The following is a 27,837-nucleotide window of genomic DNA, read 5'->3' on the forward strand; positions in this document are numbered from 1 at the left end:
CTAAGTGCTCCTTCCTTTGAGTAAGTTGAACACCTGGGAAACTCACCAGCTCCAGTTTAACACTTGACATCTGTGTATGTAAGGGTGGCGAAGGGAGTGGATCTTAAAGGTTCTCATCACAACAAATTGCAACTATGGGAGATGACAGATGTTAACGAGACTTACTGTGATCATCATTTTGCAATATGTACAAATATCGAATCATTATGTTGTACACCAACAGGTTCCCAAGTTTTCACATCCAGCAAGGAGTGAATCTGAAATTTTGACTCAAGAAACTTGTCTCAAGAGTCTCACCCAAGACTCCGGATCTCCTCGAGTTCCAGCAAGAAACACACAGGCTGAGGGGCTGGGACACTTGGAGCAGCTATCTCTTCAGATCTTATTTCCTCAGTGGGAAATCAGAAATTGTTATATATATAAAAAAAATAAAGGCCCTTCCGGTTGCTCAGCGGTAGAACATCGGCCCAGCAGCACCCATCTGCTTCTCCTTTCTCTCTGTCTCTCTCTTCCCCTCCCACAGCCAAGGCTCCACTGGAGCAAAGTTGGCCCTGTGCACTGAGGATGGCTCCATGGCCTCTGCTTCAGTCATTACAATGGCTTTGGTTGTAATGGAGCAACGCCCCAGATGGGCAGAGCTCCGGCCCCTGGTGGGCATGTTAGGTGGATCCCGGTCGGGCACATGCAGGAGTCTGTCTCTCTGCCTCTTTGCTTCTCACTTCAGAAAAATACACACACAAAAAAAATAGAGCCTTTGGAATGAATAAAACCTTGGTCAAAAGTCAGCTCTGTCACTTGTGTGACCTGGGATACATTATCAAACCCTCTGAGCCATAGTTTCTTTACCTATAAAGCGGGCAGCATAATAGAATCTTCTTCTAGGGTTGTTGCCAGAATTAAGTGATATACATGATTCTGAACACCCCTGCCACCCTACACGTCATTAATTCTTCATGTTGGGTGAATGGAACAACCAAGCATTTAGCCATTTCAACACGTATACATTTTATTATGGAAACAGTAAGGAAGGGATAAGAAAAATCTGGAATAAAAGTTGTGGGGAAAACCCCTTGCAAGTGCTCACTCAGCTACTCTCTGGGCACACCACTTTGTGGCCCTCAGAGACACCTTCTGGCCATACCTCTGGGCAGACGTCTGGGTATTATTCCTCGAAAGACCCTATTTGTTACCCTCCAAATTTGCAGTCCAAGGCACACAGAGATTTCTTGGGAGGTGAGACTATCTGGCATATGGAAGACCTATGAAGGTTGAGCTGAGATGGAGCAGAGTTGCTAGAAAGCACAGCAGGGGTCGTTTCTAAGGAAAGGAAGAAAGAAGAAAAAAATGTATTTGTGCATCAGTTTGCATCCTAGACTACTCTTCTTGCTCACTGTGCTCTACTCACTCTGTCCCTCCAGCCCACAGGTTGTCTCACCCCCTGGGACAGACTTCCCTTGATCTCCGTAGGGTGGCTCCTCACCATTATTCAGTACAATTATCTCCTCTTCAGAGAGGGGTTCTTCTAACCAAGCAGTGGAAAGAAGGCCCCCTCTCCAGTTCCTTTGTGTCACAGCACCCATCCGAGGAAACTCATGTGATTTAGTGTGCCCCCTGCCCTCCCACTAGAGGGCGATCTCCATGAGCTCAAGGACCTCCTCTGCTGCGGCCCCACTGTACCCCCAGTGTGGCACACTGGAGCACACAGGGTTGGTGCAGGGAGTGAATATATAATGTTCACTCTGGGTGCTAGAGTCCCAGGAAAAAATCACGTGGACTTCTTGCTCCCAGATGGGTTCACAGTCTAGTGTAGGGGTCCACTAACTACAGCCACAGGTTCACTCTAGTTTCCACCCCTTTTATAGTTTTTATTTTATTTGTGGTTAAACCATATAACACAGAATTTATTTTTTTTCTAACTAATCCAGGATTCATCATAGAGTAGTTGCTTAATAAGAACTTAAGTTGTGCCTGGCCAGGCAGTGGTGCAGTGGGTAGAGCATCAAACTGGGATGCAGAGGACCCAGGTTCAAAACCCCGAGGTCGCCAGCTTGAGCACGGGCTCATCCAGCTTGAATGCAGGCTCACCAGCTTGAGCACAGGGTTACTGGCTTGAGCATGGGATCATAGACATGATCCCAGGGTCACTGGCTTGAGTCCAAGGTTGCTGGTTTGGACAAGGGGTCACTCACCCTGCTGTAGTCCCCCAGTCAAGGCATATATGAGAAAGCAATCAATGAACAAATAAGGTGCCACAACAAAGAATTGATGCTTCTCATCTCTCTCCCTTCCTACCTGTCTGTTCCTATCTGTTCCTCTCTCTGACTCTCTCTGTTTTGTCACAAGAAAATGAATGAATAAATAAATAAATAAATAATAAAAACTTAAGTTGCACCTGACCAGGCGGTGGCGCAGTGGATAGAGCGTTGGACTGGGATGCAGAGGACCCAGGTTCGAGACCCCGAGGTTGCCAGCTTGAGCGTGGGCTCATCTGGTTAGAGCAAAAAACGCCCACCAGCTTGAACCCAAGGTCGCTGGCTCCAGCAAGAGGTTACTCGGTCTGCTGAAGGCCCGCGGTCAAGGCACATATGAGAAAGCAATCAATGAACAACTAAGGTGTCGCAATGTGCAACGAAAAACTAATGATTGATGCTTCTCATCTCTCTCTGTTCCTGTCTGTCTGTCCCTGTTTATCCCTCTCTCTGACTCGCTCTCTGTCACTGTAAAAAAATAAACAAAAAAAAAAAACTTAAGTTGCTCAATAAAATTTCATTCAGTGAGTTCCTCAATAACTTAAACATAGAATTATCAAACAACCCAGCAATTCCACTCCTAAGGTTATACCCAAAAGAATGGGAAACAGGTGTTCAATCAAAAACTTGTATACAGTGTTCATAGCAGCACTATTCACAACAGTCAAAAGGTAGAAACAACTCAAATGTCCTTTAAGTGATGAATGGGTATACAAAATGTAGTATATCCAGGCAATGGTGCACTATTTAGCCATGTACAAGAATGGACTACTAGCCCTGGCCGGTTGGCTCAGTGGTAGAGCATCGGCCTGGCGTGTAAAAGTCCTGGGTTCGATTCCTGGCCAGGGCACACAGGAGAAGCGCCCATCTGCTTCTCCACCCCTCCCCCTCTCCTTCCTCTCTGTCTCTCTCTTCCCCTCCCGCAGCCGAGGCTCCATTGGAGCAAAGATGGCCCGGGCACTGGGGATGGCTCCTTGGCCTCTGCTCCAGGCGCTAGAGAGGCTCCGGTCGCGGCAGAGCGACGCCCCGGAGGGGCAGAGCATCGCCCCCTGGTGGGCAGAGCGTCGCCCCCTGGTGGGCGTGCCGGGTGGATTCCGGTCGGGCGCATGCGGGAGTCTGTCTGACTGTCTCTCCCCATTTCTAGCTTCAGAAAAATACAAAAAAAAAAAAAAAAAAAAAAAGAATGGACTACTGATATATGCTACAATTTGTATGCACCTTGAACATAGTATGCTAAGTGAATAAAGTCAGACACAAAAGACCACACAGTGTATGGTTACATTTAGACAAAATGTCCAAAATAGGTAAATCCATAGAGAGAGAGAGAGGAGATTAGTGGTTCCCAAGGGGCTGGGTGGAGGAACTACTTATGGGGACAGAGCTCCCTCAGGGATGATAATTTTTTTCTGGAGCTGAATAGTTATGACGGTTGCACAACATTGTGAATGCGCTAAATGTCACTGAAATTTGATGTTATGTGTATTTTGCCACAACTAAAAAAAAAAAAATTTACTGATAAAATTAATAAATTAATTCGTCCCACTCTCCAAATCCCTGTCATGTGTGATGCTCTTCACTGGTGATGCCAAATAGTGGCTTGAGACAAATAGTGATGAAGTTGGAACCTTTCAATGCAATTCTGTGATTCTATGGTTGGAATGTCCAAACCCACCTGGGGTTCTCTATTCAAACAGAAGGCAGTTGGGACCATGCCCTCTCCCACCCCAGCAGTGGGCAAGACCCACTTTCCCTGTCATAACATACCTCATGTCCACTTCCGTGCTACAATAGTGGCAGTAACACTGGGAGGTTGATGGAGGAGTGAGCCGGAAACAGAGAAAGACATAGTGCAGGTGAGGGAAGCCACCTTGCCTCCTTCCCTTTCTCCCCATTCTTTCCTTCCTTCATTCCTGCCCACTTCTCTCTCCTCTTTTCCTCTTGTTGTAACATCCCATGATCTTGCTGATCTACTCAGTCTCACCTCTTGCTGCCCTCCATGTCCTGCCTCATCTTCCAGTATCTCCAACAAAATGAGAAATGCTTGGTCCTTAAGAGCTTCCCTTACACGAAGGAAGGTAAAGAGAGAGAAAGAGAGAGGGAGGTGAGGGAGGGAATAAATGAGCAGTGGTGTTTCATAGGGATGTCAGGGGGCTGTGTTGGTGCAGCAGGAAGTGGCTGTTATCCAAGTCTGAGGATGAAGGGAGTGATGGAGAGAGGGCGGGAAAGCAGAAGGAAGGAAGGAAGGAAGGAAGGAAGGAAGGAAGGAAGGAAGGAAGGAAGGAAGGAAGGAAAGAAGGAAGGAAAGAAGGAAGGAAGGAGAAGGAAAGAAGGAAGGAAGGAAGGGAAGGAAGAAGGAAGGAAGGAAAGAAAAGGAAGGAAGCAAGAAGGAAGGAAGAGGAAGGAAGGAAGATGGAAGGAAGAGGAAGGAAGGAAGATGGAAGGAAGGAAAAAAGGAAGGAAGGAAAAAAGGAAGGAAGGAAAAAAGGAAGGAAGGAGAAGGAAAGAAGGAAGGAAGATGGAAGGAAGGAAGAAGGAAGGAAAGAAAAGGAAGGAAGCAAGAAGGAAGGAAGAGGAAGGAAGGAAGATGGAAGGAAGGAAGAAAATAAGGAAGGAAGGAAATAAGGAAAGAAGGAAGGAAGAGAGGAAGGAAGAGGAAGGAAGGAAGGAAGGAAGGAAAGGAAGGAAAGAAGGAAGGAAGAGAGGAAGGAAGAGGAAGGAAGGAAGGAAGGAAGGAAGGAAGGAAGGAAGGAAGGAAGGAAAGGAAGGAAAGAAGGAAAGAAGGAAGGAAGAGAGGAAGGAAGAGGAAGGAAGGAAGGAAGGAAGATGGAAGGAAGGAAGGAAGGAAGGAAGGAAGGAAGGAAGGAAGGAAGGAAGGAAGGAAGAGAGGAAGGAAGGAAGAGAAGATTTGATTTACAAAGGAGGGATCTTCCCTCCTAGACTTTATTTGCCTGACCCCCCTTTGGCTCCCTTCCTCCCTTCTTTGTGCTCTCCTCCCTTCTCTTCTTCCCACTCCCTCCTCCCTCCTTGGGTACCAGGGCTCCTTCTTACCCAGTCTCCTTTATTGTAGGACACGAATAAGAAGGTAAGCATCATGTAGGCGCATTTCAATATGTTCCATTTGTTCCTTTTCCTGGGTGGCTTCGTGGTGGGGGTGGTCGATGGCAAAAACTTAACTGATAAGAGGAGATGGCAGTGACTCAGACTGAAGGCGTGCCCTCCCTGCCTGGAGATGCCTGCCCGTTCTGACTCTCTCCCTTCTCAGCACCGATCTGCATCCCAACTCCACACCCCCATCTCTCCACCTGCCCCTGGGTTGAAATGTTACTGGATTCCTCCACCTCTCTTCTCCAGCTCCATGGCACAAGCCTCGCCATGTTGCCTCCTCATTTCAGAGGTGAAATGGCACACACATGTTGTTTTTACCTGCCCAACGTTCTTCCCATCTTTTTTCAATTTTTTTTTAAATTTTTCTGAAGCTGGAAATGAGGAGGCAGTCAGACAGACTCCCGCATGCGCCGGACCGGGATCCACCCGGCACGCCCACCAGGGGGCGATGCTCTGCCCATCTGGGGCGTGGCTCTGTCGTGACCAGAGCCATTCTAGCGCCTGAGGCAGAGGCCAAGGAGCCATCCCCAGCGCCCGGGCCATCTTTTGCTCCAATGGAGCCTCGGCTGCGGGAGGGGAAGAGAGAAGAGACAGAGAGGAAGGAGAGTGGGAGGGGTGGAGAAGCAGATGGGCGCCTCTCCTGTGTGCCCTGGCCGGGAATCGAACCCGGGACTTCTGCACACCAGGCCAACACTCTACCACTGAGCCAACCGGCCAGGGCCTTCTTTTTTCAATTTTGATTTTAATTTTTACAACGAAAACCTTTTTTAAAATCATACACTGCTCACAAAAATTAGAGGATATTTTCTAGCTTCATATTCATTTTTGCAATATCCCCTAATTTTGGTGAGCAGTAGACTTGGCATAATTGTTAACATTGTGTTGGTTTCGGGTGCACAGCATAGTGATTAGATATTTATAAGATTTATGAAGTGATTCCCCCCAGTGAGTCTAGTCTCCACCTGACACCATCCCTAGTTGTTACTGTGTTATTGACTATATTCTCCAGGCTGTAACTTTCTTCCCCATTTTACATTTTTATGAAAGTTTTACACACACAAAAAAACTCCTCGACGTTTTACAAACTGTTAAGATTAAATACAAAATGAAAACTGAACTTGAAAATTCCCTAAGCAGATAAAACCGTTTTAAGTCACGTAAGCTGAACCAAATCTAGCCTATTTCACAAACATAAGCATAACTTGTTATTTCCAAAGCCTCTGATAATCATGAAGGAAATTTGTCATCCTACCCCAAGTGGTATGAGATAATCACTTTAATCAACCCACTGCCTCTTAGAAATCCCTATTGTAATAACCATTACTACACCATCATGCCTGTGAGATTCACATCAGTTTTGAATTTGAAAGCTCCCATTATAAAAACTATTCTTACATGAACAATAAACTCTTGTTTAATACTACCTTACCAATCTTGTGGTTTTATCGTTGCGACTTCTGGGTTTTTTAACAAAACCCACCCGTCTGAACAGACCACAGATAAATAAAATAAAATAAAATAAAATAAAAATAGAACATTACCAGTGTAAAGGTAAATACAAATTGAAAAAGAAACAATATTTATGCTCCCTGTTGAAAATTAAGGGAGAGACACCCCCTCTTCTTTTCTCAGGGAACTTCCTTTGGAAAATTCGTAGTTGTGAGTCCTTTCTCTATCTCTTTGAAATGTATACAAGTATTTCTTCTTATTATCTATCTTCCCTACTTTCTCTTAATTTATGTATTAAAAATTATAAATTTCCCTCTAAGTAAAGCTTTGGCTGTGTCCTACAAGGTTTAATAATGAGTATTCTTACTATGGCTTAATTCAAAATTCTACTTTTTTGTGTGATTTCTCTTTTGGTCCATAGGTTTTTTGGAAGTATATTAATCTGTAAGTTTGGGTTTCTTAATACTTCTATTGTTGATTTATAGCCTAATTACACTTTACTCAGAGAGATACTCTAAATGACTTCAATTTGAAATTGACTGAGGCTTGCTTCATGAACTGACACATACCCAACCTTAGTAAGACAACAGTCCTATGTTTAACAAACTCAGATACAGACAACAGAATGGTGGTTACCAGAGGGAAAGGGGGTGGGGAGATATGAGGAGGGTAAGGGGGTCAAATATATGGACATAAAGGAGACTAGACTTCAGGTGGTGAGCACACAATGGAGTATACAGATGATGTACTATAAAGTTGTACACCTGAATAGTCTCAATGTTATTAACCAGTGTTTATCCAATAAATTTAATTCTTTTTCCAATAAATTTAATTTTTAAACACTTCATGTCCATTTGAAAAAGACCATGCATTCTACAAGGTTGTGTTCAGAGTTCTATAACGTGTCAACAAGGTCATATTTGTTAGTTGTTTAAATCTTCTGTGTTCTTATTAAAATTTATCTATTTGCTCTATCACCCATTGAGAAAGGTCTTAAAGTCATGGTTTTGTCCATTTGTGTCCATTTTCATTCCATTTGTGTAAAATTTATGCCACTGTGTGAAAATGGATTTGGAATGGGCATATTTTCCTAGTGGGTTAACCCCTTTATCAATTTCAACGTCCCTCTTCATCTCTAGACACACTTTTTTTTCTTTTTTTATTTCAGCAAGAAGGAGAGAGAGAGAGAGAGAGAGAGAGAGAGAGACCATTGACAGGGACAGACAGACAGGAAGGGAGAGAGATGAGAAGCATCAATTTTTTGTTACAGCTCCTTAGTTGTTCTTTGATTGCTTTCTTATATGTGCCTTGATCGGGGAAGGGGAGACTATAGCTGAGCGAGTGACCCCTTGCTCAAGTCAGCGACCTTGGGCTCAAGCCAGCAACCTTTGGGCTCAAGTAAGCGACCATGGGGTCATGTCTATGGTCCCACACTCAAGGCAGCAATCCCATGCTCAAGCTGAATGAGCCTATGCTCAAGCCAGCGACCTCAGGGTTTCAAACCTGGGTCCTCAGCATTGTAGGCTAAAGCTCTATCCACTGCGCCACTGCCTGGTCAGGCTCTGCACACACTTCTTGACTTAGAACCTGCTTTGTCTGAGGTTAGAATAGTTATGCTAGTTTCCTTTTAGTGAGCAGACAAGAATGTACTCCTACGATATAATTTTCATTACTTTTCTTTCAAATTTTCTGTGTCACATATATATCTATCTATATTTGAAGAAGGGCATGTGATGATGGAGGCAGAGGTTGAAGTGCGTTATCTACAGCCAGGAATGTTGAGATTTGCTGGCAAACATTAGAAACTAGGAAGAGAAAAGACAACATTCTTCCCTAGAACCTTCGGAGATAGCACAGTCGGGCCCACATCACGTGTTCAAGCTGCTAGTCTCCAGACAGTGAGAAAAGAAATTTCTGTGGTTTTAAGCCACCAAGTTTATAACAACTTTTTATGGCAATCCTAGGAAATGTGTTTAGTCTCTTTTTTGCAGGGTGAGGTTAACATTTTTCTCATGGTCTGTGGCCTTCCACTATTTTGTGGCAGTGCTTCTAGAAGTGATTTTTTAAAATTAAATTTCTTGGGGGTGAGTGACACTGGTTAACACAATTATATAGGTTGTGGGTACCTTCAGAGTGGTTTTCTAAAAATATATGTTTCCCCTTGGGCTTCCTTCCTTCCTTCCTTCCTTCCTTCCTTCCTTCCTTCCTTCCTTCATTCTTTTTAAGTGAGAAGAGGGGAGATAATGAGACAAACTTCCACATTCTCCCCAATCAAGATCCACTGGGCAACCCCTGTCTGGGGCCAAATCAACCCAGCTATTGTTAGCACCTGAAGCTGATGGAGTGCTCAGACCAATCGAGCCATCCTCAGCACTGGGCCAGTGCTCAAACCAATGGAGCCACCAGCTGTAGGAGAGGAAGATAGAGAAAAGGGGGAGAGGGAGGGGAAGAGAATCAGGTAGTCGCTTCCCATGTGTTCCCTGACTGAGACTCGAACCCAGGACGTCCATAAGCTGAGTTGACACTCTGTCCATTGAGCAACCGACCAGGGCCTCTCAGAACTTTCAACACTTTGCTGCTTGATGGTTATTTTTATCCATATGCCAAATTCTTAGCCATTAACTCCTCAAAAATGACTTCAGCTTTATTTTCTCTTGCTTCTCCTGAAAATCTAACTTTATATTTGTCACAACTGACCACTGGATACCACAAGTCTCTGGTGCTCATTGCTGTGTTTCTCTGTCCTTTCATTTATTGTACTGTATCGGAGTAATCTCTCCTGTTTTCTAGCTCAAGAACCAGCCTTTCTGAGGGTAAACCCAACTACTGAATTCTTCATTTCAGTTGTATGGTTTCAATTCCAGAATTTTCATCTGATTATCTCTTTAGCAAATCCTAACTCTCTGGTGGAATTATTTACCTATTTCTGTGAACATAACAATTATTTTAAACCGCTTATCTCTAAGATTAGCATCACCTGGAAGCTTGCTTACATTCTCTGGAGTCTTTTCTCTTGGTTTGCAGCCCTATGGTCCTGTCACTCGGGACTTGCCTGGTAATTTCCAGGGAAGGGACAAGGTCCAATGGTCAACGGAAGAGGTAGGGGGGAGGACAGAAACACTTCCCATTTATACCTTAGCATGTTGGATCACCTTCACACTACTGAGCAGTCCAAAGGGGAGCAGGGTAGTCTGAAAGCCTTGGACGCTCCTCTAGAAGGACTTCTGAGGTACCGAAGCCCTGACCTTGGTTACCCAAGATCCTCTCAAAGCTTTGTTATAGCCGGGCCTGAAGGAACCGACTGTCCTCCACATTCCACACACTTACCTCCTTCCTTGCAGTCATTTGTTTCTTCTGAATATGAAGATGGACAAGGAGGAGGAGGAGGAGAGAGGGAGAGAGGAAGGGAGGGAAAGGGAAGGGAAGAGGGAGGAGGAGGAGGAAAGAAAGGAAGACAATAAACCATTAATGAATTGTGAAATGGATGGAGATCAAGCTGTAAGCAGTGCTTCAGGGAATGAAATGATCTTCTTCACTGTCCCCTGACCCAGCACTTTGCTGCCTCATGGCCTTTGCACGTGCTGTTCCCTCTGCCTGGAACAGCCTTAGGCCAGTTGTACACATGACTGGCTTCCTCCACTCCTTCAAGTCGTTGCTGAAATGTCACTTTCCCTGGTCACCCTTTAAAAACATATCAACCTCTTCCATAATGCCTTTCCCTCTCCCTGACCCTCTTACGTGCATGGGACTTTTCAGCATCCAACAGCTTTCACCTAGTTTCTTATTTCTTTCTTTCTCCTCTCACAAGTTCCATCTGAGCACAGACTTTTGTCTGTTCTATTCCCTGCTCTATCTCCAGTGTCTAGAATGGGACCTAGACAAGGCAGCTAATACTTATTAGTATTTGTTGTCGGATGAATGAAGAATGTCACATGTCTGTGATGCTAATGATACTGATGATGGCAAGCAGAATGACGTTTGATGATCTCTAAAGGCTCTTTAAGCCTGACCGGGCAGTGGCGCAGTGGATGGAGCGTTGGACTGGGATGCGGAGGACCCGGGTTCGAGACCCCGAGGTCGCCAGCTTGAATGCGGGCTCATCTAGTTCGAGGAAGAGCCCACCAGCTTGAACCCAGGGTCGCTGGCTCCAGCAAGGGGTTACTCGGTCTGCTGAAGGCCCGCGGTCGGGGCACATGTGAGAGAGCAATCAATGAACAACTAAGGTGTTGCACCGCGCAATGAAAGACTGATGATTGATGCTTCTCGTCTCTCTTCGTTCCTGTCTGTCTGTCCCTCTCTCTGACTCACTCTCTATCTCTGTAAAAAATAAATAAATAAATAAAAATTAAAGGCTCTTTAACCATAAAAAAAAGTAAACTTAACATTCTCCATTCCTGTGTATGGAACCAAACACAAATAGTGAGGCCAGATAGCCCATTCCCCACTTACCATTTAACACTTGGAGGCTCAGCAAACCTATGGAGGACAACAGACAACATATAAATTAAACTGCAAAAGGCAGTATGAACAATAGATTGAGCAAGCTCACCTCTCACCACGCTACCTCTCAGCTTTTCTCACTCTGTCCCAGAGGACATTCATGCACGGTGTTTGATACCTCTCTGTCTGTCTCCCCCATCAGACTTAAGAGTTTTCTGTAGAGGTATGAGAACATCAAATTCACCTTTTGGGTTTCAACCACCCTCCCTGGTCCTGGCACCTACTAAGTGTTAAAGTATATCCTTGCCGGACAGAAATGTCCACCGAAATCCTGGGTCACGGATGGAGTGAGATATTCACCTAGAATCTCTGATGGTGTCCATCCAGAAGGAAGTGTGGTCCAGGAGGCAAGACCATGGTCAGGTCCGTGCAGTCCAGAGTGTTGAGTTTAAGGGGCCATGAGAGATGAGACCATAAGTAGGGGGTAAAAAACAAACAAAAAGACATATATATGATCAGGAGGCGGAAGATCAGGAACCAATGAGGGTAGAGCCCGGGTGGGTGGTAGTGAGCAGTTAGGACTTCCAGCAAGAAAGAGGACAAGGGGAGATGCCCAGAAGGCTCCTTTTGTGGGTCAGAGAGGAGTTGACTTGCGTTGAATCAGAGTCAGGTTGAGAGGGTAGCCGCCACTCTTCAATGTCCTCAGTGTCACCACATCGTAGGTACCTAATACTTCAGATACATAATGCCTACTTTGTGAGGAAGGGTTGGGGGGTGGTGGTGACATAACAATTCACTCAAGGTGTTGTTTCCTGTGACTGGCGCAGGAAACCCTGAACACTTTTAGTGACGGTCATCACCATTGTCACAACGACACTATCCATCTCTTTGACTTGAGGAGAGAATCGGTTCTTCTGAGGAAGCCCACCTCTTTGAAGGGGCGGATACTGCAATTTTTTCCTCCAGTCCCTGGGCTAAAATAAATTCTCTGAGAGATGACTCTGGCTAGGAATGGACGCTGGAGTAGACATGAGAAAGTGAACACAGCAAAAGGGGGTTGGGGTGGGGGCAGGGACGTGGATTGAATGTCTTACGTTTCAATACTGTTGAGATGTGAGCAGCAAGGCAGGAGAAAGTCCAGGAGGCATCATGGGCACCCACAGGAATGGGGATGAGAGGAGGAAAGAGGTATTAATGGTTCCTTCCTAGCTCATCTCATCCTGTTTGTTTTCAAAAGAGACCCTCGCCCAGGAGGGAAGTGAGACCATTTCCCAGGTTTCATGGGGTCCAAGGTAGAGACTTTAGATGCTTCTACTATACTTGTCTCCTTTGGAGACACATTTAACCAGGTGGCCAGAAACCCCAGGTACCCAGTTTCCTTGGGGATTTGTCCCCCAGAGGTTAGTAAGTTTATTAGAAGAAGATCCTCTTGACCCATTTTTATCTCCCTTCTCTCCTGAGAGGTCAGGAGGGAGAAGGCTTGAGGGAAGAGTTGCACCTTTTCGGTGTTCCTTTCTCGGTAGCCCTCTCTACAAATATATGCAACTCAATATGTCTTTGTATTCCAGGGCAGTAGTCATTGGTTTTGGAAAAATCTAATAAAATCTGGGGACTGTATGTGTAAGCATACCTGCTTCCTGGGAGCCACCTGCGTCCCTCAACACACTCAGGGGGCAGGTGGATGCCCACAGCTCATCCTGAGGCTCATTAAGAGGTGGGGACAGTAGATGGAGACCTCCCTTTGCAGAAGGTCTCCCTGGAAACCTGGTTCTTAAAGGAAGAGGAACCCAAAGATCCTCTTCTCTATCTTGTTTCTTGTCTTCTCAGCATCCAAGTTGCCTGCCCTCCCCCCCCCCCCGAAAGAAAGGAAAAAAGAAAGAAAGAAAGAAAGAACGAGCTTACTTTTCACTGGAGGGTGCAGCCAAACCAGAAGTCAGGGAGTCCACATGGAAAAGAGTGAGCAAGAGAGTTGGGTCAACGTTAACACCTGCCAGGACATCCTGTTATTTCTTCACACTAAGTGGTTTTAAAATTATTACATTTTTATTGTGTGCTAATTATAGACACAAAAAACTGGCAAAATAGCACAGAGGGGTCTGGTGTACCCATTGTCTAGTGTCCCCTCAGCGGTGGCATCCTACATAGCCATAGGACGTTATCAACGCGAGGAAATTGACATCAGCCCGATACCGTGAACTGGATGATCGATCTTACTTACTTGCTTTCACATTTTTTATGCCCTCATTTGGGGGGGGGCTTTATTAAATATTTCTCTCTATAAGGTAGTTATAAGGAGGCTACCTTAAAATAATAAAGGCATCATTATCCTGCTTTGTAAAAGAAAGAAGGCAGATGTATAGTCACTGAGGGGTGTTTCATTTAGAAGATCCAAGTAATGACCCAAAACAAGTGGGTACCATTGAGTCACTGCCTCTCCATCTCGAGAGTAGAGTGAAAGCAGTACTTGATATAGAAGATTAGGGAGTGAGGGGAACCCTAACCCTAACCTTATTTGTTCACTGCACCCCCATGTGGAGCTGGCTCATAAAAAAAATGGTTAAATTTTTACAAATTTTGCAAGCCAGTTGTGAAACCATTAGTAGCTTGAAATTGGCCAGAGTTAGAATATTTACACCACAGAAATTGGCAGTTGCTCCACATCAGGGCTCCCTTCCCCACCCATCACCCCACAGCTTCATTCCTAAGTGGAGTCTGCTTGCACTGGTTATGCGTCTGATCCCAGGCCAATGTCTAAACACCAGGGCCCTCCCCCTAGAATTCTTAAGGAGTTTCCAGGTCCAGAGGGGAGTTCTGAGAAAGTAATCCCAAGGACACAAACTTGGAACTGTCATAGTACTTACTTTCTTCTTCAGTCTTATCTGGAGATGAGAATGCAGGCAGCCAGGTACCAGGACGGGGTGCAGGGTAGAGAGAGAAATCGGCATTAACACTGAGATCCCAGACCCCACCATGGAAGCATCCCTGACCAGTCAGTCAGAGGAGAGCAGAGGCAGAAAGACTAACAGAGATGAGGCCGATAAGACTCAGCCACCATCTTGCAGTCAGCATTTCTAACAAACATCAGCAGGGCATCTTTGCCCACAGTTTGGAGGACACGTGAAAAGCTAAGTGGGCAAGGTCCCTACATTCAGAGGACATCAGAGAGCCAAGCCTAGTCAGAGAAGTAGCTGACAGAAGAGTCATAAGTTTGAGTACAAGTGGGATGGTGTTTCTGGGTACACCTGCAGCAGACAGTGGGGTAATAGTTGCTGACCTTTTGGGGGTGCCAGGGAAGGGATCTTGGAGAGTTTGTTGCTGTGTCTGAGACCTGAAAGATGAGTACGGGGTAGGCAGGTGAAAACATTTCGAAGGGGAGAGAGAAAAGCACCTCAGCAGAGGGTGTGGTGTTGGGTAGTAAGGCTTTGTCCAGAGATTTGGCGGATCAAGAGAGACCTTCCATGCAGCACAATGGCAGAAGATGACCAGGGCAAGACAGTGACCAGAGCTGGAAGATGCAGAACCGTGTCAATAATTTTAAAGACTTCAAGCTTCTTCTTCATGACCCATGGTCTCTGGCTTGAGCCCAAAGTCGTTGGCTTGAAGCCCAAGGTTGCTGGCTTGAAGCCCAAGGTTGCTGGCTGGAAGCCCAAGGTTGCTGGTTTGAGCCCAAGGTCACTGGCTTAAGCAAGGGGTCACTCGCTCTGCGGTAGCCCCGCGGTCAAGGCACATATGAGAAAGCAATCAATGTACGACTAAGGTGCCTCAACGAAGGGTTGATGTTTCTCATCTCTCTCCCTCCCTGTCTGTCTGTCCCTATCTCTCCCGCTCTCTGTCTCTGTTACAAAATAAATAAATAAATAAATAAATAAATAAATAAATAAATAAATAATTCCAGGCTTCTTCTTAAGAAAAATGGTGCGTCATGAGAGATGTGGACCTGTGTTCAAACTCCAGCTCTGTCTCTTACTAGCTTAGTGGCTTTCCACAACGTATCCCACCTTTTTGTGCCTCATCCCCCCCCCCCTTAAAAAGGAATGATAAGAGGGTGACCAACGCTCCTGGTTTGCCCAGGACAAAAGGTGTTCTCAGGGTGAGAGAGTTTTCATGCTAAAAACCAGGAATGTTCTGGGCAAACTGGGGTGGGTTCAGATGAAAATATCCCGTGCCTCTCTTGGCAGGGGATGTAGGAGGATGAAAGAAAACAATACAAGCAGAGCCCCGAAAACACACTGGCTTTTTAAAGGCGCTTTAGGAAAATTTTGTGAATGGCCACAGTCCCTCTGACACCCTGCCTGTCTCCAGGGCTCAGTTCTCCATGTGTCTGTGAGTCACATGGTCTCCAGCCCCACCAGCCCATGACTCCCACCTCCTCCACAAGTGGAGGCTGTTCTGTATTCAGTCATTGTGCCCCAGTGATGTGACTCTGTCACCTTGATGGTGGCTTTGTACCCACTTCACATAGGAACTAAGATGCACATTTTGCTTTTCTTCTTCTTTTTTTTTTTTACAAAGTCCCAGCTGCCTTCCAAGCAAGGAGGGAGGTTCTGATTCTCGGAGGGCTGTGTTGACGGGATCAGTGGGTCCTTCGGGGGTGAGGGACAGCTGAGTGATTTGGCTCCACAGGTAACATGGGAGGAAGAAAAGAACTGGCAGAGAGTGAGCAGAGCTACCGAGATGTAGAAAGACACGCCCTCAAGGTTGTGACCACACTCGGGCTCCAATCTCCATTCAACCCAGTGGATTGTAAATACAAGCTAATTTCTCATGGGAACCAGTGAAGGAGAGGCAGGCTTCCAGGTGGACGAGAAAACAGACAGCCCAGGGGGGGCAAGAAGATAGAAATTGTTATCCCAGAAGTAGCAGAGACCACGAAGATGGCTTTGGATGCCAGGATCCTTAGATGTGCAGGTCCTAAGCATATACGTTTCTAATGTATTTTTATTCTAACATCATAACTGCCCATACGGTGTGTATGACTAGTCCTCCTTCAAGGGGGGAAAGAACAAATAGACTTGTCCCTGGTCACATATGTTGCTAAAGAGCGGAGCTGGTTGGGACTCCAGGCATGTCTACTTCAGAAGACCAGGTCCTGTTCCCTCTGCCTAGGTCTGCACATTCAAGCCTCTCCTGCGCAGTGATATATGAAGGGAAGGTCTTCGATGGACATGGATTCGGCTCTACCTGCATGTGGTGGAAAACTGGATCCTTCTACAATTCTCTTTTTACCAGAGTGAGAGTCTCCGAATGCTGCTACCTTGTCTATGACACCTCTCTAACTTCTCTATCTCTCTCTCTCTTTCTCTCTCTCTTTTAATTAAGTGAGAGGAGAGGAGCTAGAGAGACAAACTCCTGCATGTGCCCCCAACCGGGATCCTCCCAGCAAGCCCCATCTGGGGCCGATGCTCAAATCAACAGAGCTATCCTCAGTGCCTGGGGATGACACTCAAACCAATCGAGCCACAGGCTGCAGGAGGGGAAGAGAAAGAGAGAAAGGGGAGAGGAAGGGAGAAATTAAACCCAAGACGTCCACATGCTAGGCTGACACTATCCACTGAGCAAACCAGCCAGAGCCCTCTAACGCTCTCTATCATCCTTTCTACCAAAGAGACAGAGCAGGCTCCAGGTGAGAAACCTCAGCAGAGAGCAGTGCCGTAGCATTTCATTTATGTTCTACTTATTGTGACAGTTGTCACCTGCTTGTTGCACACAATGCCGGTTTTACACTTACTTGGGTGATGGAGAGTTTCCTTCTTGAGCTTACCTAAGTAAAAATACTGGGTCCATTTAAAGAAAAAAAAATAAAGGATAGTATTGGTAGTACATGGAGGTGGCAGGTATGCCTATTGATTGGGGTTCAGTCTATCTTTGAAAAATTAGGACCTACTTTTTCCAGCCTTCTTATTATCAAAAGTGAAAAAGTTAGATAATACCCTGTATTGATGGAAGTGTAAGTTTGTTTGACATCTGTCCAAGATTAAAATGCCTATGTCAGTTCTGGCCAGTTAGCTCAATGGTAGAGTGTCCACCTGGCATGTGGACATCCTGAGCTTGATTCCTGGCCAGGGCACACAGGAGAAACACCCATCTGCTTCTTAACCCCTTCCCCTCCCCCTCCCCCTCTCACTTTCTCTCTCTCTCTCTCTCTCTCTCTCCTGCAGCCATGGCTTCATTGGAGCAAGTTGGCCCCAGATACTGAGGATGGCTCCATGGCCTTCACCTCAGGTGCTAAGAAGAGCTTGGTTGCTGAGCAACAGAGCAATGCCTCAGATGGGCAGAACATCGCCCCCTAGTGGACTTGCTGGGTGGATCCCAGTTGTAGCGCATGTGGGAGTCTGTCTCTGCCTTCCTTCCTCTCACTGAATTAAAATAATATAAAATAAAATAAAATACAAATAAAATGCCTATGCCCTTTGACCCAGCTATCTTACTTCTAGAAGTTTATCTCATATCTGTGTGTATGCAAAGATCAGGAAAGCAAGGATTGTATGAGGATACTTGTTGTAGCACTGTTTGCAATGTCATAAAAATGAACACAAATCAAAATAAATTAGAGGGGAAAAAATTTCCATGAATAGAAGACTCATTAACTTATGTGACTATGAGTAAAATATTACTTAGGTATTTGAAAAAGAGAGGTAAATTTCTATTGTTAAAATGCACACTATTTTGAACTAAAAATATTGAGGGTAGGCCCTGGCTAGGTAGCTCAGCTGGTGAGATTTTTGTCCCAACATGTTGAGGTTGTGGGTTTAATCCCTAGTCAGGCACAAACACAAATCAACCAATGAATGTATGAATGGTTAGAACAACAACTCGATGTTTCTCTCTCTCTCACTTCCTCTCTCTCTAAAAATCAATTTTTTAAAAAGTTGAGGATACACATGTATATATGTGTGAATATATCTTGTAAGAATGCACAAGAGACAGTAATGGTGGCTATTTGTAGACAATAGAACTGGAAATGAGATGAAGAAGATTCCAACTTTCATTTTATGTTTCCTCAACTTTTTTTTTCATGTATATGTATTACTGTTATAACTAAAAAAAAATAGGGCCTGACCTGTGGTGGCACAGTGGGATAAAGCGTCGATCTGGAACACTGAGGTTGCTGGTTTGAAACCTTGGGCTAGCCTGGTCAAGGCACATATGGGAGTTGATGCTTCCTGCTCCTCCCCCTTCTCTCTGTCTCTCTCACTCCTCTCTCTCTAAAAAAAAATCAATAAATAACTAAAAAAAATATATGACATAATAATTAGGTAAAAGTCTAGCTCTGAAGTTAAACACTTATAATATAAAGATTTCCGTGACCTCAAAACTCAAAGTAACAAAATGCAATGGGATACCATCTGAATGGTCTTCCCAAATAAATCAGTAAAAGCTAAATTAGATTAATAGACAGTACTTATTTTAAACAGACAAGGAAAAACACAACTGACTTCATCAGTCTGTACTCCCTTGAAGACAAGAGAAAAGAAACACCAGAAAAAAAATAGAGTCCTCATACTTACCATCCACTGACAGTCTGCTCATCATACCTGGGGAAGAAGACAATCCAAAGGATGTGTAAATGCAACAGGAACAAATATTATTATTATTATTATTATTATTATTATATTGTTCTGAAGTGAGAAGCAGGGAGGCAGAGAGACAGATCCCACATGCACCTAACTGGGATCCACCCTGCATGCCCACCAGTGGGCAATGCTCTGTCCATCGGGAACATTGCTCCCTTGCAACTGGAACCATTCTAGCTCCTGAGGTGGAGGCCATGGAGCCATCCTCAGCACCTGGGGCCAACTTGCTCCAGTGGAGCCTTGGTTGTGGGAGGGGAAGAGAGTGATAGAGAGAAAGGAGACGGAGAGGGGTGGAGAAGCAGGTGGGTGCTTCTCCTGTGTGCCCTGACCGGGAATCAAACCCGGGACTTCCACACGCCGGGCCAATGCTCTACCGCTGAGCCAACCGGCCAGGGCCAGAACAAATATTCTTAATTAATAAATTTCCCCGGATTAACAGATTTAACAAACTCTCTTCTTTGGGAGGCATGGCTACGACTCCTCAGGCATGTTTGAGAGTTCCCTCAATATTTCCACCATCCCTTGTTCTAGTCCCATCACCACCAGCAGGCATCCGTTGACTCTACACTAATTTAATGTCTGTTTCTTTGTTTCTATTCTCCCCGCCCCCATCTTTGACTTCCTAAACTGTGAGCATATCTGATCCATCTTTGGACCCAAACATGGGTCCTTGTCACCCGAGCATGAGTCCAGACACATATTAGATGCTCAGAAATTCTTGCTCCAAGTTTCCCACTGAAGTTCACAGTCCACGTGTACCGTGAATGTGGCAAGTGTTTACCAAGAATTCCTGATCGTAGCCCATTCCAGAGGAAAAGTCAACACGGAGGTCAAGGTCACAGGTGTGGTGCAGATGGTGAGATGAGGATCGCAGAGATGAAGCCATAATTAGGAAAAGCAAACAAACAAAAAAATATTACATGCTAGGTGCTGGGAACAGGGTGAGAAACCGAAGTCCACAATGGGTTGTGTGAGTGGTTAGGGACTAGCATTCAGAACTCTTAAATTTTTGAAAGTTTCTTTGCATTTTATCTCAGGGAGAGATGAAGAGAGCTGAGAAATGGTCATAGACCCATCCTTCAGTCATGGTAGGAAGAGAGGAAATATAGTTCACTGGCTTCTACGAAAGGGGTTGCCCAACTTTACTTCTATTGACTTCCCACCAGCTCTCTCAGATCAGAGAACGATCCCCGTGTGGCCGATGAGGATTGCTGAAGCCCTGTGAAATAATGTAGTTTTCAAAGACACAGAGCTGATGAGTCCAAGTGCAAGAATTCAAACTCAGATCTCTCCGACTCCCTCTAACAACCTTCCACATCCTCACCCACAAAGTGAGAATAGGGTCGTGCATTGTGCAGTTAGCATGAGGCTTTGTACATACTGAGGAACTCTCCTAAGTTTGTTAGAGGAAACGTTTGTGTTTGTGTAGCTCACACACCATCCCCCCCATCACTAAGTCACCAGGTAGTGAATGCCTAACATTGTCAGAAATGTAGGGGTGGAAGTCAATGGCTGATATCCAAGTGATGCATTTTACTAACTGGGCAATCTTGGGCTGGTCACCAAACTCTCCATGTCTCTACAAAATGGGGATATTTTCTTCCATTTGAAGTTGCAGTGAGCATGAAGGAAAAAAAAGCAAATGGGGTTCTTAACCTAATTCCTGAATCAAGGTCAACATTCAGTAAATGTTAGAAATTGTAACAATGCAAGCGATAACTGTAATAATAATAATAATAATAATAATAATAATAATAACATCTTTGTAGTCCCATTTGTTTATTTTTTTTCCCTTTTGTTTCCCTTGCCCAAGGAGTTATATCAGAAAAAAATATTGCTGCGAGAAATGTTTGAGATTTTACTGCCTATGTTTTCTTCTAGGATTTTTTATGGTTTCCTCCTATATTTAAGACTTTGATTCATTTTGAATTTATTCTTGTGTATGATGTAAAAAGGTGGTCTAGTTTCATTTTCCTTTTTTGCACTTATCTGTCCAATTTTCCCAACATCACTTATTGAACAGACTATCTTCACCCTATTGTATGTTTTTGCCTCCCTTGTCAAATATTAATTGACTATAAAGACATGGGCTTATTTCTGGGCTCTCTATTCTGTTCCATTGATCTCTTTGTCTCTCTTATATGTTAACACCATGCTGTTTTGATTCCTATGGCTTTGTAGTATAGTTTGATAGCAAGTAGTGTGATTCCTCCAATTAAGAGCATTCTTAAGTAGTGGTGATTATGTGCATGTGTATAGAGGGGAAAAGCCACGGAACCACAGATTTCCTAGGTTGAGTTGAAGAGTGTTTCACATCTGTAATTGCATTTAACCACACGCATTAGGCACAGAGAGGTGAAGTGACTTCTCCAGGATTGTCTAGCGAAGAAGGGACAAATTTAGGCTCTGAAACAGAGAAGACTGCTGCTGAGCCTGTGCCTGACCATCTCACTAATTGATTTGCAAAATCAATCATAAGGCTGTGGTTTCATTTGACTGAGCTAGTTTCCAGGGGAAGAGAGACCCAGTGAAGGTCATCAGAAATTTCCCCTGACAGAGGGCAATCATAACGGGAAGGGAGAAAGATGGACCAAGTCTTACCTTTCAGCACTGTTGACACACAACCAGCAGGACAGAGAGGACCGATGGTCACCAGTGGGGATCATATTTCCAGTAAAGTTTCAAAGAAAATAGAAAATAAGTTAAGCCATCCTTGTAGCTCATTGCACCCCATTGGCCCTGGGATAGGACAGAGGACCAGAATGAGAGGCTGTGACCCATTCTATGAATGCTGGCACCCTTTTGGAGACACATTTATTCTGGGATAAAACATATTTATTCAGAAACCAAAGGGATATCAGTCGCCTGGGGCATCCAAATCTCCTTGCCACCAGCTGAGTTTCAGGTTTGGTAGGAGGGTCTTCATAACAACCAATCATCTCCATTTCTAAACTACAGACCAGGATGATTGGTACTTGCAAAAGAAGGAGATTAGGCTCTGGCCAGTTGGCTCAGTGGATTCTTGGTCAGGGCACACAGGAGAAGTCACCATCTGCTTCTTCACCCCTCCCCCTCCCCCTCTCACTTCTCTCTCTCTCTCTCTCTCTCTCTTTCTCTCTCTCTTCCCTCCTGCAACCATGGCTTGATTGGAGTGAGTTGGCCTCGGGCACTGAGGATGGCTCCCTGGCCTCCAACCTCAGGTGCTAAGAATATCTTGGTTGCTGAGCAACAGAGCAACACCCCAGATGGGCAGAGCATCATCCCCTAGTGGGCTTGTCAAGTGGATCCCAGTCGGGGCGCATGTGGGAGTCTGTCTCTGCCCCCCCACTTAAAAAAAGAAAGAAGAAAAAGAGAGATTAATCCACTCTGTACCATATTTCTCTCATCTAAAGCCCACCAATGAATACACACTATACAGTTGTTGTACATTTTAGAGCAGAAGGTCATCCTTCTTCCTGAAAATCTGATAAGAGCAATGAATTCCATATTCCCAGAAAAGTATGCTGATTCTCTGTCTCATACCCAACTTTACACATGATTACAGAGGCTTGTAGACCTCTCTGAAGCCTACCCAGTACCCCCTCAAAAAAGGCATCTGCAGATTCTGGGTTCAGATCCCACACAGAATTGGGTGCATCTCTCTGCATCTGCCAGGGTTGAATATGGTGGTCAGTGGTTTCACCTCTCCCTTTTGCCCCTTCCTTCTCTGGTTTGAAGGGCTCCCTATTCCTATGGAGACAAGGAACTAGGACTTACATTTGACTGGAAAGGACAACAGAAGCAGGAGTCAGAGAATCGACATGGAAAATAAAAGCAACAAAAAAAGAGTAGGATGAATGCTTGCATCATTGACTTTCGTTAACTTCCACATGTTATTTGTTTTTATTTCTTCATTTATCTGCCTATTGTTATATGGGGAGGGATTTCATGGGAGGCTATTTTTATGTAGTTATCACCACATAAAACTACTTGTTATGCCTTGCCCCCAAGACAAAGTCTGTGTACCAGATCTCTATGTCAAGTCCCACTGTTTCCCAGAATTCTCATATCCTTCAGATATGAGGGGCCATCATATCCAAAGGGATCTGAAAGGAGCTAACTATTGAGATACAAACTTGGGGTTTTCACAGTTCTTACTTTTTTCTTCAGTTGCAACTGGAAGCAGATCCCAACAGGAGCAGGAAACCAGGGAGTAGGAAGAGAATTAAAAATTAGACTCAAATCACTGCCATGACCAAGGAGACCAAACCTGGATGTGTTGTTGGAGACCAGATAACCCACCCACTGTTTGTATCAATAAAGCCACTTGGATTGATCCAATTGTCTACCCTTTATTTATCCATTATCTACCCACCCATCCATCTATCCACCCATTCATCATCCATCCATCTTTCCATCCAGCTATCCATCCATTCATCCATCCCTTCATCATCCACTCATCTATCATCCATCAATTTATTATCCATTTGTTCATCCACCTATCCAACCATCATTCATCCATCCATCATCCACCCATCTATCCATCTATCCATTCATCCATCTGTCATCCATCAATTCATCATTCATCTATTATCCACCAAAACCACATTTATTTGGTACATAGTCTGGCTATTGGGATATGCTTGGGGCTGCAAAGAATTAAACTCCCAACCTGCTCTGTAGGCATTTGAAAGACTGGTTGGAAATAGAAATGCTGGTACAAGAGCAGAGAAAACATCTCAAGCTCTGCTCTCCTGGTATCTGTGACCTTTGGATGCCTTGACCATTGTACAGGCTCTTCAAACTTAGCATGTCCAAAAGAGGGTTTGTGGTCATTACCCTCCCACCCACTAAAAATAATATTACTTGTTGTTAATAAAATAAATATCCTTGAGTTCACATTGATATAAATAAATACTTGGATAAATAAATGGAGAAGGACCCTGGCCAGTTGGCTCAGTGATAGAGCAATGGCCTGGCATGTGGGTGTACTGGGTTCGATTCTCAGGGCACACAGGAGAAGCAACCATCTGCTCCTCCACTCCCCTCCCCATGTCTCTCTCTCTCTCTTTTCCCCTCCCACAGCCATGGCTCAAATGGTTTTGAGCAAAGTTGGCCTTGGGCACTGAGGATGGCTTCATGGCCTTGCCTCAGGGGCTAAAATAGCTCAGTTGCCAAGCAACAAAGCAGAGGCCCAGAGGGGCAGAGCATCGCCTGGTACGGGGCTTGCCAGGTAGATCCTCATTGGGGCACATGCTGGAGTCTGTGTCTGCCTCCTCGCCTCTCACTTAATAAAAAAAAATAATAATAAATAAAAATAAACAGGGAAGACATTTCAGCTCTTCCTCACAGAAGAATTCCAATTACTACAGGTAGCAGGAATTAGAGAAACAGAAAATCACCATTATGTAAAAACTACAGTCATCAGTTTTGCAGGCAAGACCTCCCAATGGATGCTAAGAGTAGTTAGTGGGCAAACATTTGAGGAGAAAGGGAATATTTGCATAGCCTCCTACTCTCTCCTTCACGATATCTATTTATTAAAAAGGAGGAATAGTATCCAGACAGTGGAGACCCCTAGCAGATACTACCTTTAATCAAACGATCAAAGTCACTGCCACAGGTCATGCAACATCAACATTACGTAATCCCTGAAAAAATACACGGAGAAGGGCTTAGCACCACTTCTGGGGTATTCCTGCCCAAAATACATCACCTCGATGTCATCATGAGACTACTTCAGACAAGCTCAACATGAGGGCCATTCCACAGAATATCTGACCAGTGCTCTTCCGACATGTCAAAGTCGTGAAGATGGACAAACTTCGGTCACAAGCTCCAAGATGAAACCACAAGAGTAAGGAGATGTGATAACAACAGTACAATGTGGGATCCTGGACTGGACATCCGTGCAAAACTAGTACAATTTGAATTGGTCTGCAGTTTAAGTAGTAGTTTTATACTGGTGTTAAGGTCTTGGAAGTTGGGTGAAGGGTAGTTGGGAGCTCAGACTTCTCTTGAGACTTTTTCTGGGAGTCTAACATTACTGAAAAATAAAGTTTAAAACATTAATCGCTCGACAGAACTCTCTCATCTCAGTTGAGGGAAACTTCAATCATTCCACTGCAAAAAAAATAAAAAATAAAATTGGCCCTGGCAGGCTAGCTCAGTGGTAGAGCATCAGCCCAGCTTGTGGATGTCTCAGGTTCAATTCCCGGCCAGGACACACAGGAGAAGCGCCCATCTGCTTCTCCACCCTCTCCCCTCTCCTTCCTCTCTATCTCTCTCTTCCCCTCTCGCAGCCAAGGCTCCATTGGAGCAAAGTTGGCCCGGGCACTGAGGATGACTCCATGGCCTCTGCCTCAGGGGCTAAGAAGAGCTCAGTTGCTGAGCAATGGAGCAACGGCCCAGATGGGCAGAGCATCGCCCCCTGGTGGGCATGCAGTGTGGATCCCAGTCAGGCACATGCGGGAGTCTGTCTCTCTGCCTCCTGCTTCTCACTTCAGAAAAATGCAAAACTAATAATAATAATAATAATAATAATAATAATATAAAATAAAATTGATGGGAGTCTGTACTCACTCCTCCATCTCCTCCATCACTCAACCCTCTGAAATCCTTGCTCCTCAAAGTCTCACAACGTCCCACACAGCCTCGTCTCCACCCATACAATTGCAACAGTCTCATAACTGGTGTCTTTGCTTCCACTCTGGGTCCCTGCCTAATCTGTCCTTCACCCAGGGGTGAGACTAATTGCTTAACCACACAGTCACACACACACACACACACATACACACTCTCTCTCTCTCTCTCTCACACACACACACACACACACACTCCTAAATGTCACATTCTCTTGCTGAAAACCCTTTAACAGCCACTGATAATATCCACATCCTGAATATGACCCACGTAACCCCTATGTTCTGGTTCCTGCCTCCTCTCTGTTCTTCCTTCTGACAACCCTCACCCGCCAAGCCCCTCACCCCTACACACCCTACTCCAGACACACGGCCTCCTCGCAGCTCCATGGAGGGACCCAGCACCTCACTGCTCCAGGACCTTGGCACCCAGAGCCATCTCCCCTAAGCCTTCACTGGGCTTAGTTCCTACTCCCCGTCAAGGTCTTGCCTCACACATCACTTATCCAGAGAGGCCTCCTCTGAATTGCCACACTGGGACATGTTTATTTGTGGAACACGGGATTCCATGAGAAAAAGGGTCCACCTGTCTTTTCTCAACCATGGACTTCCTAGCTTAAGCCCTTAGAACAAACCAGTGACTCGGCAAACATTTGTAGAGTCGGCTGTGTGGCAAGACTCCAGCGCTGTTCCCAACCTGTGGCATCCTTATATTATGGAGATCTGGGGTCTCACGGGAAGTCTGGACCATAATATTATCTTCTGGGCACTACACAGACATAGGATCCCCGGGACACACAGTCTATCCTGAGGGCTGGAGCATCTTGCAATGCCCACAGGTCCAATGAGGACCATGAGGCTTGAGGAGGCAACATATCCCCCGCCAGTCACTGAATCCATGATAACACCTGGATGCAGATGGACACAAGTCTCTCTATCTGCAAGGACAAGGACTCTGGTACCCAGGACTCATCCACCCCACTGTCTCCTCTGAGGGAAAGGGACAGGAGAATGCCTGACCCTGAAGCAAGGAGGAGTCTGGTTACCCTGGCTGGGTAGCTCAGTGTTGTCGATACTCAAGGTTGCTGGTTCAATCCTCAGTCAGGGCACATACAAGAATCAACCAGTGAATGCATAAATAAGTGGGACAACAAATCAATGTTTCTCTCCTTTCTTCTTCTTCTTCTCTCTCTAAAAACCAATCAATGGATCAATCAGTAAAAAAAGAAGTCTGCTTAGATGTCAGGGGGCCCTGTTGGAAGCTAGCACACGACTGGAAGAAATGCGGGGAGACCAGCAGTGGGTGCAGACATTACCTTCCCGGGGAACGCAGGCTTCCGCCAGTCCCAAGGAAACCAGAACCAGCAGGGACAGCTTCAGAAACTTCTCAGGGTTGCGCATGGTGGGGCTGGGGATGGGGTGGATGCTCCCCTCCTAGGACAAACAGGACTCTGCTCTCCCTTGCTCTCCCCAGTTCCCAGGGCAGAACCAGCTGCCCACGTGTGCCCTCCAGCTGGCCTAGAGGCTGGCAGGGACCCGACCTGTGCCCACGCCACCAGCTGTTGCCGACAGCGAACTGCGTCTGCCCTCCGGCATCTGCTCAATGACCTGAAAGCAACATTTTGAACAGGTCAGGCCGAGCCTGATGCTGACCCTCCCAGGACCTGTGAGGAAAATCCTGTCCACCTCCTGTTTTTGTAAGAACGAATGAGCCAAGAGTATTTTTTTAGTGGTTGCGGGGGGAGATAGAAGAATATTATTTCATGAAGTGTGAAAAGTGACACAGAATGCAAGTGTTCGGTGACCATCAGTAACATTTTTATGGGAACACAGATGTGCTTGTTCCCTTTGGACGGTCTTTGGCTGTTCTTCCTGATTCTGTGACAGAGCCCATCTGACCCACAAGCCTCCAACATTGACCACCTGGCCTTTGACAGAAAAAAGGTTGTCGACCCCATCCTAGACAGATGGCACACATCAGAAAAACTAGACAACAGACCACCATAAAACATGCATCACGCCCTGGCCGGTTGGCTCAGCGGTAGAGCGTCGGCCTAGCGTGTGGAGGACCCGGGTTCGATTCCCGGCCAGGGCACACAGGAGAAGCGCTCATTTGCTTCTCCACCCCTCCGCCGCGCTTTCCCTCTCTGTCTCTCTCTTCCCCTCCCGCAGCCAAGGCTCCATTGGAGCAAAGATGACCCAGGCGCTGGGGATGGCTCTGTGGCCTCTGCCCCAGGCGCTAGAGTGGCTCTGGTCGCAACATGGTGACGCCCAGGATGGGCAGAGCATTGCCCCCTGGTGGGCAGAGCGTCGCCCTTGGTGGGCGTGCCAGGCGCATGCGGGAGTCTGTCTGACTGTCTCTCCCTGTTTCCAGCTTCAGAAAAATGAAAAAAAAAAAAA

General features: G+C 45.6%; 1 protein-coding gene across 1 annotated transcript; it reads right to left on the reverse strand.

The window, feature by feature from the left end:
• Positions 1-1,213: 1,213 nt before the first annotated feature.
• On the reverse strand, positions 1,214-26,838 carry EDDM13 (epididymal protein 13). The gene is made up of 6 exons (XM_066266629.1): positions 26,754-26,838; positions 11,253-11,279; positions 10,131-10,157; positions 5,298-5,422; positions 4,014-4,051; positions 1,214-1,317 (listed from the first exon to the last, which is right to left on the reverse strand). Exons 1-6 carry the CDS (start codon positions 26,836-26,838, stop codon positions 1,293-1,295), a joined length of 327 nt encoding a protein of 108 aa, XP_066122726.1. The 3' UTR covers positions 1,214-1,292.
• Between the last annotated feature and the right edge of the window lie 999 nt (positions 26,839-27,837).

This window comes from Saccopteryx bilineata, chromosome 3, assembly GCF_036850765.1.
Source record: "Saccopteryx bilineata isolate mSacBil1 chromosome 3, mSacBil1_pri_phased_curated, whole genome shotgun sequence".
Classification (NCBI taxonomy): Eukaryota; Metazoa; Chordata; class Mammalia; order Chiroptera; family Emballonuridae; genus Saccopteryx; species Saccopteryx bilineata.

What these genes read in the sequence shown, in the direction of transcription:
- EDDM13 (XM_066266629.1), bottom strand. Translation starts at nt 26,838, where the DNA reads ATGCGCAACCCTGAGAAGTTTCTGAAGCTGTCCCTGCTGGTTCTGGTT. An exon ending in GAGCCTCCAAGTGTTAAATG is followed by an intron (nt 10,158 to 11,252) that starts GTAAGTGGGGAA and finishes CTTCATATTCAG; the next exon opens with AAGAAACAAATGACTGCAAG. An exon ending in AGCACGGAAGTGGACATGAG is followed by an intron (nt 1,318 to 4,013) that starts GTATGTTATGAC and finishes TCCTTTCCTTAG; the next exon opens with AAACGACCCCTGCTGTGCTT.